The 18,924-nt window shown below is 46.7% G+C and overlaps 1 protein-coding gene and 1 long non-coding RNA gene across 2 annotated transcripts; one reads left to right on the top strand and one right to left on the bottom strand.

Moving 5' to 3' along the window:
- The first annotated feature begins 1,446 nt into the window (after positions 1–1,446).
- LOC116564789 lies at positions 1,447–4,664 on the top strand. Its single transcript, XR_004275101.1, has 2 exons — positions 1,447–1,645; positions 4,585–4,664. It is a non-coding gene; the product is annotated as an uncharacterized LOC116564789 (long non-coding RNA).
- Positions 4,665–11,459: 6,795 nt separating this feature from the next.
- LOC116564788 (7-alpha-hydroxycholest-4-en-3-one 12-alpha-hydroxylase) lies at positions 11,460–13,636 on the bottom strand. Its single transcript, XM_032298123.1, has one exon. The coding sequence runs from the start codon at positions 13,494–13,496 to the stop codon at positions 11,991–11,993; it is 1,506 nt and encodes a 501-aa protein (XP_032154014.1). The 5' UTR covers positions 13,497–13,636; the 3' UTR covers positions 11,460–11,990.
- Positions 13,637–18,924: the final 5,288 nt, after the last annotated feature.

Genomic DNA, 18,924 nt, shown 5'->3' with positions numbered 1-18,924 from the left:
CAGAAATAAATAAATGAAGAACAAAAAGAAGATTGATTTTTTTTTTGAGGCAGGTTATCACTCTGTCACCCTGGCTGAAGTGCAATCCTGAAATCATGGCTCACTGCAGCCTCAATCTTCTGAGCTCAAGTGATCCTCCCGTTTCAGCCCTGCAAGTAGCTAGGACTACAGGAGTACACTTGGCTAATTTTTGTATTTTTTGTAGAGACAGGCTCTCAGTATGTTACCCAGGTTGGGCTGGAACCCCTGGGCTCAAGTGATCCACTTGCCTCAGCCTCTAAAAGTGCTGGGATTACAGGCGTGAACCACCTCACAGGGCCAGATTGGTCATTTCTTTCTTTCTTTTTTTTTTTTTTTTTTGAGACAGAGTTTCTCTCTTGTTACCCAGGCTGGAGTGCAATAGTGCAATCTCAGATCAATGCAACCTCTACCTCCTGGGTTCAAGCAATTCTCCTGCCTCAGCCTACTGAGTAGCTGGGACTACAGGCATGCACCACCATGACAAGCTAATTTTTGTATTTTTATTAGAGACGGGGTTTCACCATGTTGACCAGGATGGTCTCAATCTCTTGACCTTGTGATCCACCCACCTTGGCTCCCAAAGTGCTGGGATTATAGGCGTGAGCCACTGTGCCCAGCCAGAGTGGTAATTTCTAAGTTAGTTTCCGTATAAGGCCAGAACAGGGTGGTTGACATCAGGTTTCTTCAGGTTACTTTTTTATACTGATTCAAACACAGGGAACTTTAATGAGCATGGTTATTGTCTGCATTATCACGCCAACTGAAACTGGCCTGTTGGGGAATTTGGCTGCTAACTCTCTCTCCTGGAGTCTCAAAGGTCAGATAACAACTTAGTTTAGGTTTGAGGACATGGAACTTTACTATGACAGACTCCATTTTGGTTTAGTCTAGTCTATTGGGACCTAGTGCAGGAGCTTAGTCCAAAACAATGGCCTCCCAGAGTTTTTACTTAACCAGCTCAAATCCCTACAGTAATCCTTTAAAGCCTATGTGAAGGGCAAAGAGGGTAGGTAGGCAGCCCCTGCTACTCTTTGCCCTTATGTCCTGTTGGGAGGAGGTCTTGACATGTGTGATGGAGTATATGTTGTTTGCTGAGAGGTGATGGCAAGGAACACTGAACAATCCCCAGGCGGAAAACTGCTAGAATAGTAAGCAGCTTGTACCAGTCATGCGCTAGGTAAACCAGCTCCCAAAACAGGATATTTGGCCTTGTCCCCATTGCTGACTCACAAAGAGTGCTTTCTAGCTTCTTTCTATTTTAGCAGTGAACAGGCACTATCTGCATGTTTAGTCAATCTTTATTCTATGGAAGAAACACTGAGCATCTGCTTATTAAAAATAATCACTTGTTCACAAAGAATAAATACATGGGTCAGAGTCTGCTCTGGGCTGTCAGCCTCCTGATGGTCCCACTCTGATCCCACTTTTGCACTGTATCTTTGTTTCTGCTTCTCAATTCCTTCAGCACCGCACGGGTTGGGGTCTCTTCCACCGAGTTGATCTCGGCAAGTGGCGCCCAAGCGTGGAACTCAACCAGGGACAAAGGGTTGCCTGAGTGACAGGAAAAAGGAGAAATAAATTTAAGCTGAAGGACACCTGAGAACTCTTGAAAAAATCTCCCAGGGTAAGTTGGGGGAGCTTGGAAGGTCAGGGACACAATGGGACAAGCTTCAAGCAAACACGAATGCTATCTTAGCTTGCTTCATTATTTGCTTAGAAGAGGAGGAATTAAAGTTAGTACTAGCCACATAACACAGCTTTTTAAGGCAGTTGAAAAACATTGCCCTTGGTTTCCTGAGCAGGGAACTCTAGACATAGAAGAATGGGAAAAAGTGGGTATTACTTTTAAAAAGGCATATAAAGAAGGAGCTGAGGATATTCCAATCCCAGTACAGTCAGTTTGGGCAGTGGTGCATTCAGCATTAGAGCCATTTCAAACTGATTATAAGAAGGAAGATTCAGGGGAAGAAGGAGAATATAACTGGGATGAGGAAATTAAAGATAACCCAGTTAAGAAAAAAGAAAGAATAAATGAGGAAAAGGAAGGAGTTTGTCCGTCAGTCCCTCCTCAGCATTTCACCGAGGAGTGGCCAGATCCACCTGACATTACAGGAATCGGAGGCTGTTTCGAAGTGAAACTTGTTGCTCCCGTGGCTGTACACACACCCTCCACAGCAGTAACTGGGTGTGTTCAGGCTGGAACTCAGCAGGCTCATAGTAAAGACAGAGATTTAGAGGCTTGTCAGTTTCCTGTTGTGATATACCCCCAAATCAACAAGAACCGTTTCAGGTAACACTTGAGCTTTTTCCATGTAAACTTAAAAAAAAATTTAAACAAGCCATTGTTTAAATTCTCATTTAATTTAGCTATATCCAAAGATAAGTAGGATCTCCATTTGTTATGGGACTATTAAAAAATGTGGCCACCTCTCATAAATTAATTCCTGCTGACTGGGACACTTTAACTCCAGCTTGCCTATCTCTTTCTTAATTCCTACAATTTAAGATCTGGTGGGCTGACGAGGCTAATGTTCAAGCTAATATGAATGCCAATGCTCTGTCTCCAATTAATATTACCACGGAACAGCTCACAGGCATTGGTGCATGGGTTCCTTTACATGCATAAGCTGTAGCACGTTTAAAAATAAACAAAGAAGGTATGCCTTTCCTTTAAGTTTGTATTAATTATGGAAGGAGAGGCCATACAAAGAAAGAATGTAGAAAAAAAATCAAGCATGGCTGATCCGAGAGCAGCGGTGTTTACAACTAATTGATCACGACCAGTTACAGATGTCTTTGCTCCTTCTCCACTCCCACTGCTTCACTTAACTACAGAAGTAAACGGAAATTTCACTTTTGGGCATATATTCCTTTCTCTCCTCTGTTGCGACCTATGACATGATTAGACCCCCACCCCCACCCCCTTGGTAGATGTATACACTACTGATAGCTTGTGGATGCTAGAGCTGATGGATAGTCATGGCCTGTCTTATCCTCAAGAAGAAGGTACTTTGATGAATATTTCTCTTGGTTTTGAACATCTACCCTATGCCTAAGAGCAGCTAAAGGATGTTTAAAATAAAAAATTCAGGCATGGCTAGCCATAGTACCTGAAAAAAAAAATCACACTTGAGCTCAGTTGTATATGATTTCTGGCCTTGGTATTTCTTATGATAATTTGGGAAATAAAACAACAATGTTTTGCCCACCTAGACCTGAATGTAGACAAAATGAAGAATGGTCCTCTAAGTCAAAAATATTAATTTGGGAAGATTGTGTGGCGGCAGAGGTTGAGGTGCTGCGCAGTGATTCCCATGGAATTATTATTGATTGGTCCCCTAGGGAATATCTAGCATTAATTGCATCACTCAGCCCTCTTGTTGTGACACGGAGTCAATTAGGTGATACGTAAAAAATAATAACAGTCCTGAGTCAATGCGCACTGAGACAAACACCCCTATTGCTTGGAGAATTGGGGGCATAACAAAACCTAGGCCAAGAATGGTTTGGCCAACAGTGGGAACTGAACAGAAAGAACTGTGGAAAATACGTATGGCCCTAAAACCAATAAAGGTCTGGAAAAGAAACTATACTAGATCCTGTTCCAGTAATTATTATTCATTCAAAATTGTAAAAAATAAAACTCTTTGGATACAGAGTTGTGTTAAATCCCCTTATCTTTTGGTGGTGGGAAAGTTACAGATTGATTTTATTAACTCCAAAGTAACATGCCAAAATTGTAAGCTATTTTCTTGTGTTAATGCTTCTTTGTTTAATTCTCACAACTCTATACTATTAGTCAGAGTTCGAGAGGGAATCTGGCTACCTGTAAACCTGTCTCATCCCTGGGAAGCATCTCCCTCAGTGCATATTCTTACTGAAATTTTACCAAAGGTTCTAAAACACACTCGAAGATTTATTGCAACTTTAATTTTAGTTATTATGGCTGATTAATAACTTTAATTTTAGTTATTATTGCAACTTTAATTTTAGTTATTACAGCTGATTAATATTAAATTTAGTTATTATGACTGACTGTAGTCACGGCCACAGCAGCTGTGGCCAGAGGAACCTTGCATTCCTCCAGACAAACCGCTAAGTTTGTCAACAATTGGCAAAAAAACGCCACTTTACTGTGGAATTCTTAAACATAAATAGATCAGAATATAGCTAACCAGATTAGTGATCTTAGGCAAGCAGTCCTCTGGCTAGGGGACAGAGTAGTTAGTTTAGAATATAGAATTCAATTACAGTGTGATTGGAATACTTCTGATTATTGTATTACTCCTCATTCATAGAATGAAACTGAGCAAAATTGGGGAAAAAATCAAGCGTCACCTGGAAGGGCATGGTGGAAACTTATCTTTGGATATAGCTGAATTAAAAGAGCAAGTTTTTCAGGCTTCTCAAGCACACTTAACTTTAATTCTGGGAACGGAAGTGCTTGAGGGAGCTGCTGATGGATTAGCAGCCCTAAATCCAGTGACCTGAGTAAAAACACTTGGAGGATCTCTGATTGCTGTTATGATTGTGTTATTAATTTGTCTATTTCTCTTTGTGTAGTCTACAGGTGCGGATTCTGAATCCTCCAAGAAATAGCTCACCAAAATAAAGCTGTGCTTGCTTCTCTAGCCTTGCAAAAACAAACAAACAAACAAACAAAAAACAGGTACACATGTTGGGAGGAGGTCTTGACATGTGTGATGGAGAACATGTTGTTTGCTGAGAGGTGATGGCAAGGATCACTGAACCATCCCCAGGCAGAAAACTGCTAGAATAGTAAGCAGTACGTACCGGTCATGCACTAGTTAAACCAGCTCCCAAAACACAGGATATTTGACCTTGTCCCCATTGCTGACTCACAAAGAGATGTTTCTAGTTATTTCTATTTTAGCAGTGAACAGGCACTATCTGCATGTTTAGTCTATCTCTATTCTACGAAGAAACACTGAGCATCTGCTTATTAAAAATAATCAGGTGTTCACAAAGAATAAATACATGGGTCAGAGTCTGCTCTGGGCTGTCAGCTGGGAAATGCTGTCAGCTCCCTGACGGTCCCACTCCAATCCCACTTTTACATTCTATCTTTGTTTCTGTTTCTCAATTCCTTCACCACCGCCTGGGTTGGGGTCCCTTTGACCGAGCTGATCTTGGCAATATCCACCAGCCTCCAGTGCTCCAGACACAACTGTTCTCAAACACGCCCGGCACACTCCCCCGGGGACCCCTCTTCCTGGACTGCTCCCCTCTCAGCTGTCTGCTTGGCTCACCCTCTCACCTCCTCAGGTCTTGGCTCAAATCTCACCTTTAATTACCTGTCCAACCTATTTAACACAAATGTACCCATCTCTGATGTTCCTGATCTTCCTGATACTCTATTTTAAATTTTTTCAGTAGCACTTATTTCTTTCAGACGTTCTATATGTTTTTCCCATTTGTGATGTTCAATGGCTACTGTCCCCACCCACATTGTTCCAGGTGAATTCCACAAGGTGGGGTGTTGGTTAGGCTCATTGCCATAACCAGGCCCCCAACACAGGGCCTGGTGTGTAGGTTTTCAGAAAGTATCTGTTAAATGCATGGGTGGAGAAGGGAGCATTTTCCTTCCGGCACAGCTGGGGAAAAAGAACCTAAGGCCCTCTACTCACCAGGCTTTCACATTCTCTGTAGTTCAGTTGGGAAATACTATTAAAAGGACCATTCTTGTAGCCTTGATGGCGGCCCCAGCACCTGGCAATCCAGAGGTCTTAGAAGTGCTCTGCCCAGGGAATATCCCAGGACTACGCGCAGTCTGCAGAAGGAGGCAGTGAACATGCTTGGCCCGGGGCCCATCTCAGGAGCCTTCAGATCTCCCTGGGACATGTACAATAAAGTCCACAATCTTTGTCTGACGTCAAGGCTAGGGCTTTTGCAATCAGGATTCCACACATCTTCCAGCCTCATCCTCCTCCATTCCCTTTTCATTTCCTGAACATTCCCACTTCTATGCCTTTGCTCTTGTGGGCTCCCTCATGTAATTAGGATAATTCCCAGCCAGGTATTCCCTCATTCTTGTCTTATAACTGAATCCCACTTTCTCTGGGACACCAGTGCTTGGTCACTCTGCCCTGTGCTTTGGGTGGAGGTTGGGTGGAGCATGGGACATGGGCCAGTTACTGCCTTCACATTTCCCTGGTCATGTGATTTTTTTCGGGGTGGGCACATGACCTATGCAGAGCCTTTGAAGTGCGACATGGCTAGAACATGTGAGAAGAGAGGTATGAAACTGCAGCTGAGAGGGTTTGAGATCTGGAACTACTCCTTCATCCACCCAAACTTCTGAAGATGAAGGAGGTAGCACATGTGAGTGAGCAGATCCCGAGGGCCTGTCTGAGCCTCAGAGTCAAAGCACCTCTGAAGCTCGTCCCAATCTTGGACTCAACAGTTACACGAACCAATAAATTCCTTTCAGTGTGAAGTCATGTCGTTTTGTTACTTGCAACCTAAAGATTCCTGACTGATATATTATGCTCAAGTGCTTTTCTCTTCAGGTCTCTAACGCTTGGCATTCTCCCTGCCCCCTGTCACATCCACTGAGGAGCTTTTCCCCAGGGAGCTCCGCGTCCAAATGGCATCTTTCTTTCCAAAGCTTCTAAAGCACTCATTGCTCTTCCCACCTCATAGAACCACCTGGTGCAACCTGCCCATGTCCCACCACGTCTGCCCTGCACAATTGAACATGGAACTGGGCACACAGCAAGGGAAATTTTTAGGTGGATGGAATGGAGGAGAGGAGAACAGATGGCTGGGTGAATGAAAGCTCCATGAGAGCAGGGACTTTGCCATGCATAAACTCTGCATCCCCTGTGCTTCAACCTGTGCTCAGAGTGTAGTAGATTTTTTTGGAATGAATGGGAAAGTTTTTTTGTTTTTTTTTTAATGAATGGCTGATAGAGGATTGAGCAGGCAAGCAGTGTTCTGCCACTGTTTTTTCTCACCCTGAACTTTTGATGGCCTAGTCATAGCACACGTGTCACCTGCCATCTGACAGTCTTTTGATGTTGCACAAGTTGCCCTTGTGCCTTCCCCATGCGCAGTCTCTCTCAGCTCTGCCTTTAGTTCTCTCTCCTCAAGGCCCCCAGTTCCCCACCATCAGGAAGGACTCTGAGTTTCCTGGTCCCCTGGGAAATGAAGCTCTAGATCTGAAGGTGGATATTTGTTTGAAGACACAGAGGATGAAATTCTATTTTAGAGCTCTGGAAATCTTGCCCCATGAGGAATTTCTGTTGGTGTGCCAGCCTGGCTGGTGAGATGCAGCCTGAGCTGCACCAACAGGGTCTAGGTGCTCAGAGGCCCTGACTTTGTGCCCTTGATGCACAGATAGGATGTCAGGCAAGGGACACCCAGCAGGGCTTGTCACACTAGCATTGGTGGATTTGTGTGTGTCCATGTGTCTGTTTGTCTGGGAAATATGTATGCATGTGTCTGTGCTGCTATGTGGGCTGTGCATAGTGTATATGGTTGTGTATGTGGAGGTGATGCAACTGTATCACTGTCTAAATGAGTCTGGCTATGTGCCTGCAAGTTTCCTGTTTTTTTTTTTTTTTTTTTTTTAGATGACAAAGTCTTGCTGGAGTGCAGTGGCGTGATCTCAGTTCACTGCAACCTCTGCCTCCCAGGTTCAAGCTATTCCTTCACCTCAGCCTCCTGAGTAGATGGGATTACAGGCATGAGCTAATTTTTGTATTTTTAGTAGAGACAGGATTTCTCCATATTGGCCAGGTTGGTCTCGAACTTCTGAGCTCAAGCGATCTGCCCGCCTCGGCCTCCCAAAGTGCTGGAATTACAGGCGTGAGCCACTCTGCCTGGTCCTATTTGTTTTTTCATGCCTTTCTCTGTGTATGTGTGAGTGGGTACTTGCTGCAAAAAGCAGGCATGTAACAAGTAGTGCTCTGAAGCCTGCGTTCAATGGAGAGGGCCAGGGCTAGCTGCAGGCACCTCTTGTTCTCCGTCGCTGGTTTAGGTGCCATATAGGTGAGAGCAGCTCAGCAGCTCTCACTGCCCAGGCCAGGATAAAGCCCTCTCCACTCTAGCTTGACTTCCCGGCCTGGGCCTAGGTCCCACCTGTTGCCCTGTCTTCCCAGAGGCCTGACAAGCTCTGGCTCCCTGCCTGCACTGCTCAAACCTTTCCCAGGGGTCTCAGGAAAGCAACCAGAATTCCTCTGACCCTCAGGCTCTGTGGAAAGGTGGACTCTTCCTTAGGGCTGACCTAGGGAGAAGTGTAGAAATGGCTTTGCTTATGGGCAGGGCTGCTGTCCACGCTCAACGCCATGAAATGTGATGTTTTGACAGCAGTTATTCTCTATGAGAAAAGCATCTCTTTTCTTTCCCAGGTGCCTGAAATCCATGGGAAGGCCATCCCTGATCTTGCTTTGTTATAAACTATCTTCAGAGATAACACATTTTGTGGGCTTTCCTCTGAGGTCCTGATGAGGAAAAGGATGAGAGGAAGAGAATATTTGGCATAGAAATGAGGAATTGGGGCAGAATGACGGGGTCAGGGTGCGTGGTAACTAGAGGCATCCTTGGAGGTCACAGTCCTCCTCTTGCCTCAAGTCCTCTGCCAGGGTTGCCTTCAGCTGTCTTCATGCAGGGGGCAGAGAGCCACAGGGGCCATGGGGCCCTCCCCTGCCAGCACTCGGGGATTGGAGTGTGTGCAGGGAGCCCAATGCCTCATGCCCTGTAGCTCTCTGCCCACACTCCAATCCTGGGGTGCTCTTGCTTCCTGGGAGGCCTGTTGTTATGCTGGATATCCCTGACTGTGGGATGGTACAGTTGCATTCACCTCACACCTCACCCATCAAGGTTTCCCTTGGTCCCAAGCATCCCCTTTGGGGGCTCTCACGTAGGCCACAGGGTCCATTAAGTTCCTATCTGCACACGGTCACTCCCAGCTGAGACCTTCTGGTCCTGACTCAGGGAACTCAGCCCCTCAGCCCCACCCCAGCCAATCCACAGGCCACGCTCCTGGTCCATATTCCCTTGGGTGTGGGAAAAAGAAGGGGACACAGCCAAGGTCTAGGGAGGGCCTAGGAGGTGTGTGAAGTCTCTCTTCCTGCTTCCCCACCACCTCAGCCCACTGTGTGGGCACAAGGCCTAGTTGGGCAGAGATGCCACTGGTACATTTCCCATGGACAGTCTTACACCTTCCAGCCCCCTTCTCCTTCCGTGCCCCCTACTCAACTCTTCTTCTCCTTGTGCTCCTGGTCCTTGTAGAATAGGCTGGAGTTTCTCAGCTTCTCCTAACCAGGCAGAGCTCTATCAAGCTCTAGGCAAACATCAGCATTTGGGGGCAGCTGACTCCAGAGAAAGGCAGGCTCCAGCCCAGGGTCACACAGCTAGTTGGGGACAGATACCCACCCCAGCTCAGGCCCCTGCCTACTCTCCTGGCAGAGCAGAACAGGCAGCCTTAGGAGAAATGTGAGGCTTCCAGAGGTGTCAGATAGAAGTAGCAGAGAGAAGCTCCACTGGCTGGTGGCTGGGTGGGGGGTCCATGCAGCCTGGGCCCACCTCCTCTGAGACCCTCTATCCAGCTCCCACAGTCATTCTTCCTCCTGTCCCAGCCCCGCCAGGCCCTGCCATCAGCCAGCTGCAGCTATGGCAGCCACCCCGTCACCCTCTTGCAGCACTGGTAAGCACACTGGGAAGGGGGATTATCTTCATTCCATAGGCTGGAGGGCTGACGCCAGGAAATGATTTGAGGACAGGAAGCAAACTTGCCGAGACTGGAAGTCAAGTTTCTAACATTTAATCTCCACCTAGGGAATTGGAGGTCAGAAATGAATAAAATACCATGTCCCAGTAGGCTCCAGTCTGGGGACGTGGGCAGCAGGAGGAAACCAAGACACAGAAAGCAACGACACATAACAGATATGCTGTGATGCAAATGGTGCTGCGGGAGCTCCAGGGTTCAGAGGCCATTTCTGGCCAGAGGATGGGATGAGTGAAATCCAGGAAGGGTTCCAGGAAGGAGTAGCTGGTACTGGGATGAGCAGGAAAAGCAATGCCTCTGCTTTAGGGATGGTTTCTTTGGAGAAAGTTGACAAAGTTGAATTGCACCGGATTGAGAAGTTTGGAGGCCAGCCGTGACAAAATTTAAACATCAGGTATGTGAAGGCAAGCGGGACCAACTGACAAAATTTTAATGTCAAGCATGTGAAGTCAGAGGGGAACCAGAAGAGTGAAAGAGAGACAATCAGGAGTGCTTTTGGCAAAAGGTCTCTGACAGCAGTGTAGAAGAGAAATGCAGAGGTCGCAGGTATAAGAATGACAGTAGGAGAAGGGAAGAGGGGACACATTTCAGAGGCATCACATGGGGTTGTGCTGACAACATGGGCGCCTGCTTGTATGAGGGTGAAAGTGGAGGAGGGAGTGAGGGCGTCTCTGGTATCTGCTTTGGGAGATGGGGTGAATGGTAGGGTTCTGAGCAGAGAGAGCAGGGAAATCAGGAGGAGGAGTGATTCAGGGAAGCGTCAGGGGCTCAGATGCCAAGCTCTGCATTGGCCAAGCTGAGTCAGAGGTGGTAGGAGACTCCCATGGGGGTCTGGAGGTCTGGGGGCAGGGGAAAGCTTTGAGTTCAGCAATGATCATGGAAACCAAGGGAGGGTTCAGATCACCCTGGGGTGGGGGAGACATGGGCACTGAGGAGGGATCTTGAATAATTCCTATGTTAAAGACATCCTGGCTGGGTGCAATGGCTCATGCCTGTAATCCCGGAGCTTTGGGAGGCTGAGGAGGGTGGATCACCTTAGGTCAGGGGGTCAAGACCAGCCTGGTCCACATGGTGAAACCTCATCTCTACTAAAAATACAGAAACTAGCCAGGTGTGGTGGTGCACACCTGTAGTCCCAGCTACTCAGGAGGCTGAGGCAGGAGAATTATCTGAACCCAGGAGGCAGAGGTTGCAGTGAGCCAAGATCACACCACTGCACTGCAGCCTGAGCAACAGAGCGAGACTCTGTCTCAAAAAAAACCAAACCAAACCAAACCAAAACAAAAGGCACCATTTCTCTGGACCTGTGCTATCCAACAGGGCACACATGACCCTTGAGCACTTGGAATGTGGCTAGTCTGGGCTGAGAAGAGCTGCAAGAGGACACTACATACTAGATGTTGAAGACAGGGTGGAAAGGGAATGTCAAAACTATTTCGTTACAATCTTCAATCGTGATCATGTTGAAATGCTAATATTTTGGATATATTGGATTAAGTAGAGTATATTATAAAAATGAATTGTTTCATTTTACTTTTAAAAAGTGTGTTTGCTAGGAAACTAAATTAGCTGGGTGAGGTGGCATGTACCTGACATCCCAGTTACTCGGGAGGCTGAGGCAGGAGAATCGCTTGAACCCGGGAGGTGGAGGTTGCAGGGAGCAGCACCACTGCACTCCAGTCTGAGGCACAGGGTAAGACTCTGTCTCAAAACAAACAGACACCCCAAAGAACCCACTACACATGTAGCTTGTGTCATATTTCTATTGGATAGCACTGTTCTAGAACCTGAATTCCACAGGATGTGGAATAAGTGTTGCTGAAAAAAATCAAGCAAGGTTGGGAGGGTGGAGGCTGACGTTTGCAAGATGCCATGTTACTCCTGTCTGGGAGGAACCAGCTTCTGTCCTACAGGACTTCCCAAGGCAGGCATCATCTCCCAAGCCAAGCTGCCCACAGGTACCCCCCCTTCCACTGGACTTCCTGTGAGAGGATGGGTCAGCAGAACCCACTCTGAGAGATGGTATTTTAAAGAGGGACTGATAAGCCTGTCAGATGACTAGGCAGGGAGAGAGCGAGGACAGGGAGAACGGAGGTAGGAGTGATGCAGAACTAGAGGGAGGGGTGGTCAGTGGGGGCTTGGGGCTGCAGAGGGGTGAGAAGAGGTGAGAGACCCAACAGAATCCCTCTGGCCAGTTTTGCAGCTGGCTTGGCCGAGCTCACGCTGTGGGATGCAGGCGGTGGCGGAAGCGCACGTCGTGGATGGGCTGCATCATGCCAAAACCCCAGCGTTTCGGGTCCACGTGGGGCACTGGTGCATCAGGGTCCACCAACTCTAAGTCAAAGTGTGTGACCATAAGCAGGATAAAGAGCTTCACCTCACTGAGTGCGAAGAACCTCCCAGGGCAGATGGAAACACCCGAACCCCAGGGCATGGTGTAGTGGTGGGTCTTCTTGCCTGCCTTGAAGAAGTCCACTTTCCGGCTGCCATCAGGGTTGAGGAAGCGATTGTACTTGAAGACAGTGGGCTCAGGGTGGATGTCAGCGTCCAAGTGCACGGAGAGGTAGGGAAAGAGGGCCAGGATGTCTCCATGGCGGATCAGATATTCCTGCCCACTGGCCATCTTCAGGGTGTAGTCTTCATGAACCATCCTGAGGAGGGTGGGTGCAGCCCTCAGCCGCAGTGTCTCCTCCACCACACTGTCCAGGACTGGGGTGTGTTGCAGGGCGCTGAGTTTGAAGGCAAAGGGCTGCTTGGTCTCCAGCCTGGCCTCACCCAGGACCCGGGTGGCTTCCTCCCTCACAGCCCGAATGGCTTCTGGGTGTTTCAGGAGGAACAAGAGGGTCCAGAAAGAGGCAGGCCCCGTGTTTCCCTGGGAGGCCCAGAGCATCATGAAGTTGAACTTGTCCTGCATAGCTGAGGGGACTCCCTGCTCCCTCAGAAACTGAAGCATGTTGCACAGCCAGTTGCTGATGCCATCCTTCTCCTGGCTGTGTCTCACAGAGAGCATCTTGTGAAAGAGACGCTGGAGTCGGCCCACTTCTAGCCACTCCCGAGGCCACAGCAGGGAGTAGACAAACCTGGGGAAAAGAAGGTCAAACTTTCGGAACTCCTTGAATAACTTTCCTGCCTGTAGCAGGTCCTGCTCCTTGTCCTTCGTGTAGCCGAACAAGCTCAGGTAGCCAGCTGTGAACAAGATGTAATAGCAGAAGTCAAAGAGGCTGTCCTCATGCCAGCAACTGGCATCCAGACTCCGGCCTTTGGACTTCAGTATTACAAAGGACAGGGTGTCCAGCATGACCTCATTAAGATCCTTCAAGCCATCCCCCATCAGATGCTTGGTACTGGCGGAGTGTATCATCTTGTTGTCCCCTTGCACTGAACGGTATCCAAATACCTTCAGCACCAGTTTTTTTGCATATTCAACAAAATCTAGTTTTCTCCGTGCATCCTTGAGGATGTGACCAAAAGAGAGGGGGTCCATGACGAAGGTGAAGTACTGGCCCCCTAGCTGCACTGTGAACACATCTCCATGCTTGGTCCTCATGCGCTTCAGAAATTCAAACATATTCTTCCGGAAAGCCATGGCATGGCCAAGCCAGGGCATGGTGCCCTTGTCCAGAGGGGGTTCCCAGGGCCTGCGTTGTCGAAGTATCCCTGGCAGGCAAAGGTATCCTACAAAGACCACCAGCAGAGCTCCCAGCACTGGACCCCAGAGCACCATGGCTATGCTGCTGCAGATGAAGCTCTTGACACACACTGTTCCCTAGATGCCAGAGAGCTTTGGGAGGACTTGGAAAGTCCAGGATGTAAAGGTCTGAGGACCTGGACCTTGCCCTGTGGCTGCGAGTTATGGTAAATAACCCTAGCGAGACAGTATTTGGAAGCAAAATGTTCCCTGTACGTAACAATTGGCTGACTCTGGTCACATGGGGGAGGAGGAGGTAACTAGGAGAAAGCTCAGACAGGCCTCCAGCTATCACAGCTGCTCACTAGCTTCCTGGTTTGCTCTGACCTTTTCAGACTCAGCTCTGGCACCTTCTCTCTCAGCCTGCCTTGAGCCCACTCCCACCTCCGTGGTTGACTAGTTATACCCTCATTTACTCATGCGTTTATTTATTTGCCAGTTCATTCAGTAGAAATGCATCAAACACTTACAAAATTTCACATCCACTCTTTCCTCATTCTTGAAAGACTCAACAAATGCCATTCCTAGTTGGCCCCCTTGGTCAAGTTACGTAACTTCACTGTGCCTCCATTCCTTCATCTGTGAAGCCTGTGAAGTGGGTATAATTATAATCCCTCATAGGTGCTGTTGTGAGGCAAAAAGTGATAAAACCTGAAAAGCACTTAGAATAGTCCCTGGTTCATGTTAGTGGTCCATGCATGTCAGTTAGTATCCTGAACCTTCTCTTTTACCTCTGTCTGCTTCCCTGGGCCCCATAGCAGCCCCATGCTTATCTCCTCATCCTTTTCCAAGTCTGTCTTCCTCTCTGGTCTCAAAGATGCTTGCCAAGGGAAGTCATGTCTGCTCCTAGCTCCATGTGTAGAGTACACAGTCAAAGGCAAGTAAAGAATGAATATATGCCCTTCCACAAGAGCTCTGACTCTTAACCCAAAGAAAAGAGGCATCAATGCTGAAGCTTTAGATGCTGAGAAGGCTGAGCTGGTGGACAGGGTGTTGACTCCATCTGGGGGTATATTGTAGTGGGAAATGAGAGATCTGGAGAATCTGATGGGGTTGCAGGAGGATTTTATTTAAAGTGATCACGTGCTCAGCAGAATTGCTTCCTAATTCTGAGCAAAGGACAAAGAAAATGGGGCATTTTTTATGCACCTAGGATGACGCAGCAAGTACAGACACCAGAACAAATAAGGGTTAATTAGCTTGTGACATGTCTTGTGATGTACTTTACATTTGAAAGCTAGCATTTTGATAACCGCATTGAGGGACTGTGTTAACTTCTCTTCCCAAGTCCATAAGGGGCGTGGTTTCAAAGGCAAGAACTTCCCATACCTCCATCCACCTCCCTCTCCAGGAGCCTGGAGTTCTTTGTCTAACTTTTGCACATGCAGCCTAGGTAGACTGCCCAGGTGAGCTTCCTTTGTTTAGAAAGCCTGCCAAAATCCTTGGAAAGAGGGGCTCTATTGCAAGTCAGGCAGCCAATCCAGCATCAGAGTTAAAGGTCAATAACTTCAGAGGAAGTTTGGAAAAGCTCCTCTCACTGGACGAGAACTTGAATGGGGCAGGAGTAACTCTGGGGTTAAAATCCCCTCTACTCCCTTACCTATATGGATTTCCCTCTCTAGGATCCCCTCTCACGTGGCGTGGGAGCCCTCTCTCTGTATATATATTTCTCTTTCTCTCTCTCTGCATAATAAATCACTTTTCTGCAAAGCTCTTTGGGTCCAATATCTATTTGAACAATATCACCATGCCGCCAGGGTCTCATACCCATTCTTGCGTGAGTGAGAGCCCAAGGACCTGGGAAAAACACATCTGATCAGGGAACAGTGAGTGCCCTTTGGGACGCCCCTGCAACCTGTTCCCATGCCCCAGTTACAACATGCTGCAGTTTCTATCCGCCCTGTGACTTTGCAGCTGGTCAGAAAGAAAAACAGGAATTTCTAGATGCCTGGGAACTTTGCTGAGTATGTGGGGAGGATAGATATAGGTTAAATGATTTGCAGGAAGGCAGTTTAATATTCTACCTTAAACAGAGCTGGGGAGATATTACAACATATAACACAGCAAAATTTACTTTATTATATAGCAACTACAAATTACGAGGTTTTGTTTGACTATTATTGTTATTATTTAATTTTCTTCTTTAGTATTAGCGTGAATGAATTCATCTCAGGGGGCCCATAGAGCTTCCTAGATGAGGAGTCTTCAAGTAGAGGGTTAGCCCTCAGTCTCCGAACCTCTCACGTGGAGACATCTCACCTGCCCGACTGCTTTGCCTATACACTTCTCTGACAAGAAGACAGAATCCTGGAATTGTAAAACGTCAGAGACAATAGGGACCTCCCCCAGTCACTTCATTTCACAATGAGGATCTAGGTGCAGAATGAAGTGGGGACCCTCTCTGACAGCTGCCCTGGCTTGGGACCCTGAGATAAGATCAGGGTCATTGACTAAGGGCTTTCTGAGACCTGTAAGGCCAGGTTCCTGCCAGCAGCTCAAGAAAGAGAAAGCTGTACCATTGATGCCAAGGTGTTAGGCAAGCAGCCTGGCCCACTGTTGCAACAGGCGAGGTTCAAACTCAATTCAGTCAGTTCTGATAATCTCCAAATTACTCTTTAACTTCCTAACGACCTGAAAACAGTGACTTAGGCTCTTCAGACAAAATGATATGGAACCTCCATATCCTCTCTGGGGTGAGCTTCCTTACCTATGAGCTTCCCCTTGGCAGGGAGTTGGAACTGTCCACACTCTGCTTCCCAGAATCACTCTTTCATTGCTCAGGGAAACCATAGTACTTGGTATCCTCAACTCTCCCCATCCTTAGAATTCAGTCAGAAACTGTCTGTGGGCCAAATCCAATGAACTGAAACTTGTCCCCTAGTTTTTAATGGATGAATCCTTATTTCATATTCATTCTTACCTCATTCATTAACCCATGCTCATCCATTCATTCCCTCCTTCCTTGGAGATGCCCCATCTATCCATTCACTACATATTTATTGGGCACTAACTGGCAGAAATATTGCTAAGATCTGGGATTACAATCATGAATGAGATAGACACAGTCCCTGCCCTCTTGCAGTTTATGGTCTCCAAGGTAGTTATACACGTATTTCTCATTTTACTGTGCTTTGCTTTATTGCACCTCACAGATACTGTGTTTTTGACAAATTGAGGGTTTGTGGCAACCCTGCATCGAGCAAGTCTGTTGGTGCCATTTTTCCAGCAGTATGTGCTCACTTTGTGTCTCCGTGTCACATTTCGTCATTCTCACAATATTTCAATTTTTTTCATTATTATCATTATAGCTGTTATGGTGATCTGTTAGTATTGTAATTGTTTTGGGGCACCATGAACTGGGCCCATATACGATGTAAACTTAATTGGTAAATGTTGTGTGTTTTCTGACTGTTCCACCGACCAGCTGTTCTCCCCTCTGTCTATTGCTCCTTGGGCTTTCCTATTTCTTGAGACACCGCAATGTTGAAATTAGGCAAATTAATAACCCTACAATGGCATCTAAGTGTTCAAGTGAAAGGAAGATCTGTACTTTAAATCACTTTAAATTTTACTTTACGTCACAAGCTAGAAATGATTAAGCTTAGTGAGGAAGGCCAAGATAGGCTGAAATCTAAGTTCGTTGCACTATGCAGTTATCCAAGTTGTAAACGTAAAAGAAAAGTTCTTGAAGGAAATTAGAAGTGTTGCTCTAGTGAAAACATAAATACAAGAAAAACAGCTTTATTGCTGATGCGAAGAAAGTTTTAGTGGCCTACATAGATCAAACCAGCTACAACATTCCCTTAGCCAAAGCCTAATCCAGAGCAAGGTCTTAGCTCTCCTCACTTCTATGAAGGCTGGAAGTGATGAGGAAGCAGCTGGAGAAAAGCTTGAAGGTAGCAGAGGTTGGTTCATGAGGTTTAAGGAAGGAAGCCATCTCTGTAACATAGAAGTGCAAGATGGAGCAGCAAGTGTTGATGAAGAAGCCGCAGAAGTAATCCAAAAGAGGTAGCTAAGATAATTTATGGAGGTGGCTACACTAAACAACAGATTTTTAATGTAGCTCAAACAGCCTTACATTTGAAGAAGAGATTATCTAAGGACTTCTCTAGAGCAAAGCCAATGCCTGGCTTCAAAGCCTCAAAGGGTAGGATGACTCTCTTGTTAGGGGCTAATGTAGCTGGTAACTTTCAGTTGAAGCCAATGCTCATGATCATTCTGAAAATCCTAGGGCCCTTCAGAATTATGCTAAATCTACTCTGCCTCTACTCTACAAATAACAAGGCAAGTTGTGGTGGCTCATGCCTGTAATCCCAGCAGTTCAGAAGGCTAAAGCAGGTGGATAGCTTGAGCCCATAGGTTGGAGCCCAGCCTGGGTAATGTGGTGAAACCCTGTCTCTACAAAAATTACAAAAATTAGCTGGGTATGGTAGTACATGCCTGTGGTCCCAACTACTTGGGACGCTGGTATGGGAGGATCACCTGAGCCTGGGAGGTTGAGGCTGCAGTGAGCTAAGATCATGTCACTGCTTTCCAGCCTGGGCAACATAATGAGACCCTCTTTCAAAACAAACAAACAAACAAACAAACAAAACAAAGCCTGGATGGCAGCACATCTGTTTGCAGCATGGTTTTCATAATATTTTAGGCCCATTGTCGAGACCCACTGTTCAGAAAAAAAGATTCCTTTTATTTTCATTTTTTTGCTTTTTGAGACGGAGTCTTGCTCTGTCACCCAGGCTGGAGTGCAGTGGTGTGAGCTCAGCTCACTGCAACCTCCACCTCCCTGGTTCAAGCAATTTCCCTGCCTCAGCCTCCCAAGTAGCTGGGATTATAGGCGTGTGCCACCATGCCCAGCTAATTTTTTTGCATTTTTAGTAAAGACCAGCTTTTACCATGTTGGTCAGGCTGCTCTCGAACTCCTGACCTCGTGATCTGCCTGCCTCGGCTTCCCAAAGTGCTGGGATTACAGGTGTGAGCCACTGTGCCCAGTCAAAAGATCCCTTTCAATGTATTACTATTCATTAACAAAGCAACTGGTCACCCAAGACCTCTGATGAAGATGTTCAAGGAGATAAATGTTGTTTTCATGCCTGCCAGCACAATATCCATTCTGCAACCCATGGATCAAGGAGTAATTTCAACTTTTCAGTCTTACTATTTCAGAAATACATTTCATAAAGCTATAGCTGTGATAGACGGTGATTCCTCTAATGGATCTGGGCAAAGTAAGTTGAAAACGTTATGGAAAGGATTCACCATTTTAGAGCAACTAAGAACATTTGTGATTCCCGAGAGGGAGTTAACATATAAACATGAACAAGAGTTTGAAAGAGGTTGATTCCAACTCTCATGGATGACTTTGAGGGGTTCAAACCTTCAGTGGAGGAAGTCACTGCAGATGGGTGGAAGCAGAGAATTCGAATTAGAAGTAGAGGTGGAAGATGTGACTGAATTGCTCCAT

The sequence above is a fragment of the Sapajus apella genome, unplaced genomic scaffold (assembly GCF_009761245.1).
Source record: "Sapajus apella isolate SASKATOON/1434 unplaced genomic scaffold, GSC_monkey_1.0 scaffold38, whole genome shotgun sequence".
Taxonomy (NCBI): domain Eukaryota; kingdom Metazoa; phylum Chordata; class Mammalia; order Primates; family Cebidae; genus Sapajus; species Sapajus apella.
This window is presented reverse-complemented; position numbering and strand designations above follow the sequence as displayed.

Excerpts from the sequence above, each read along its gene's own strand:
- LOC116564788 (XM_032298123.1), bottom strand. The coding sequence starts at position 13,496 with ATGGTGCTCTGGGGTCCAGTGCTGGGAGCTCTGCTGGTGGTCTTTGTA.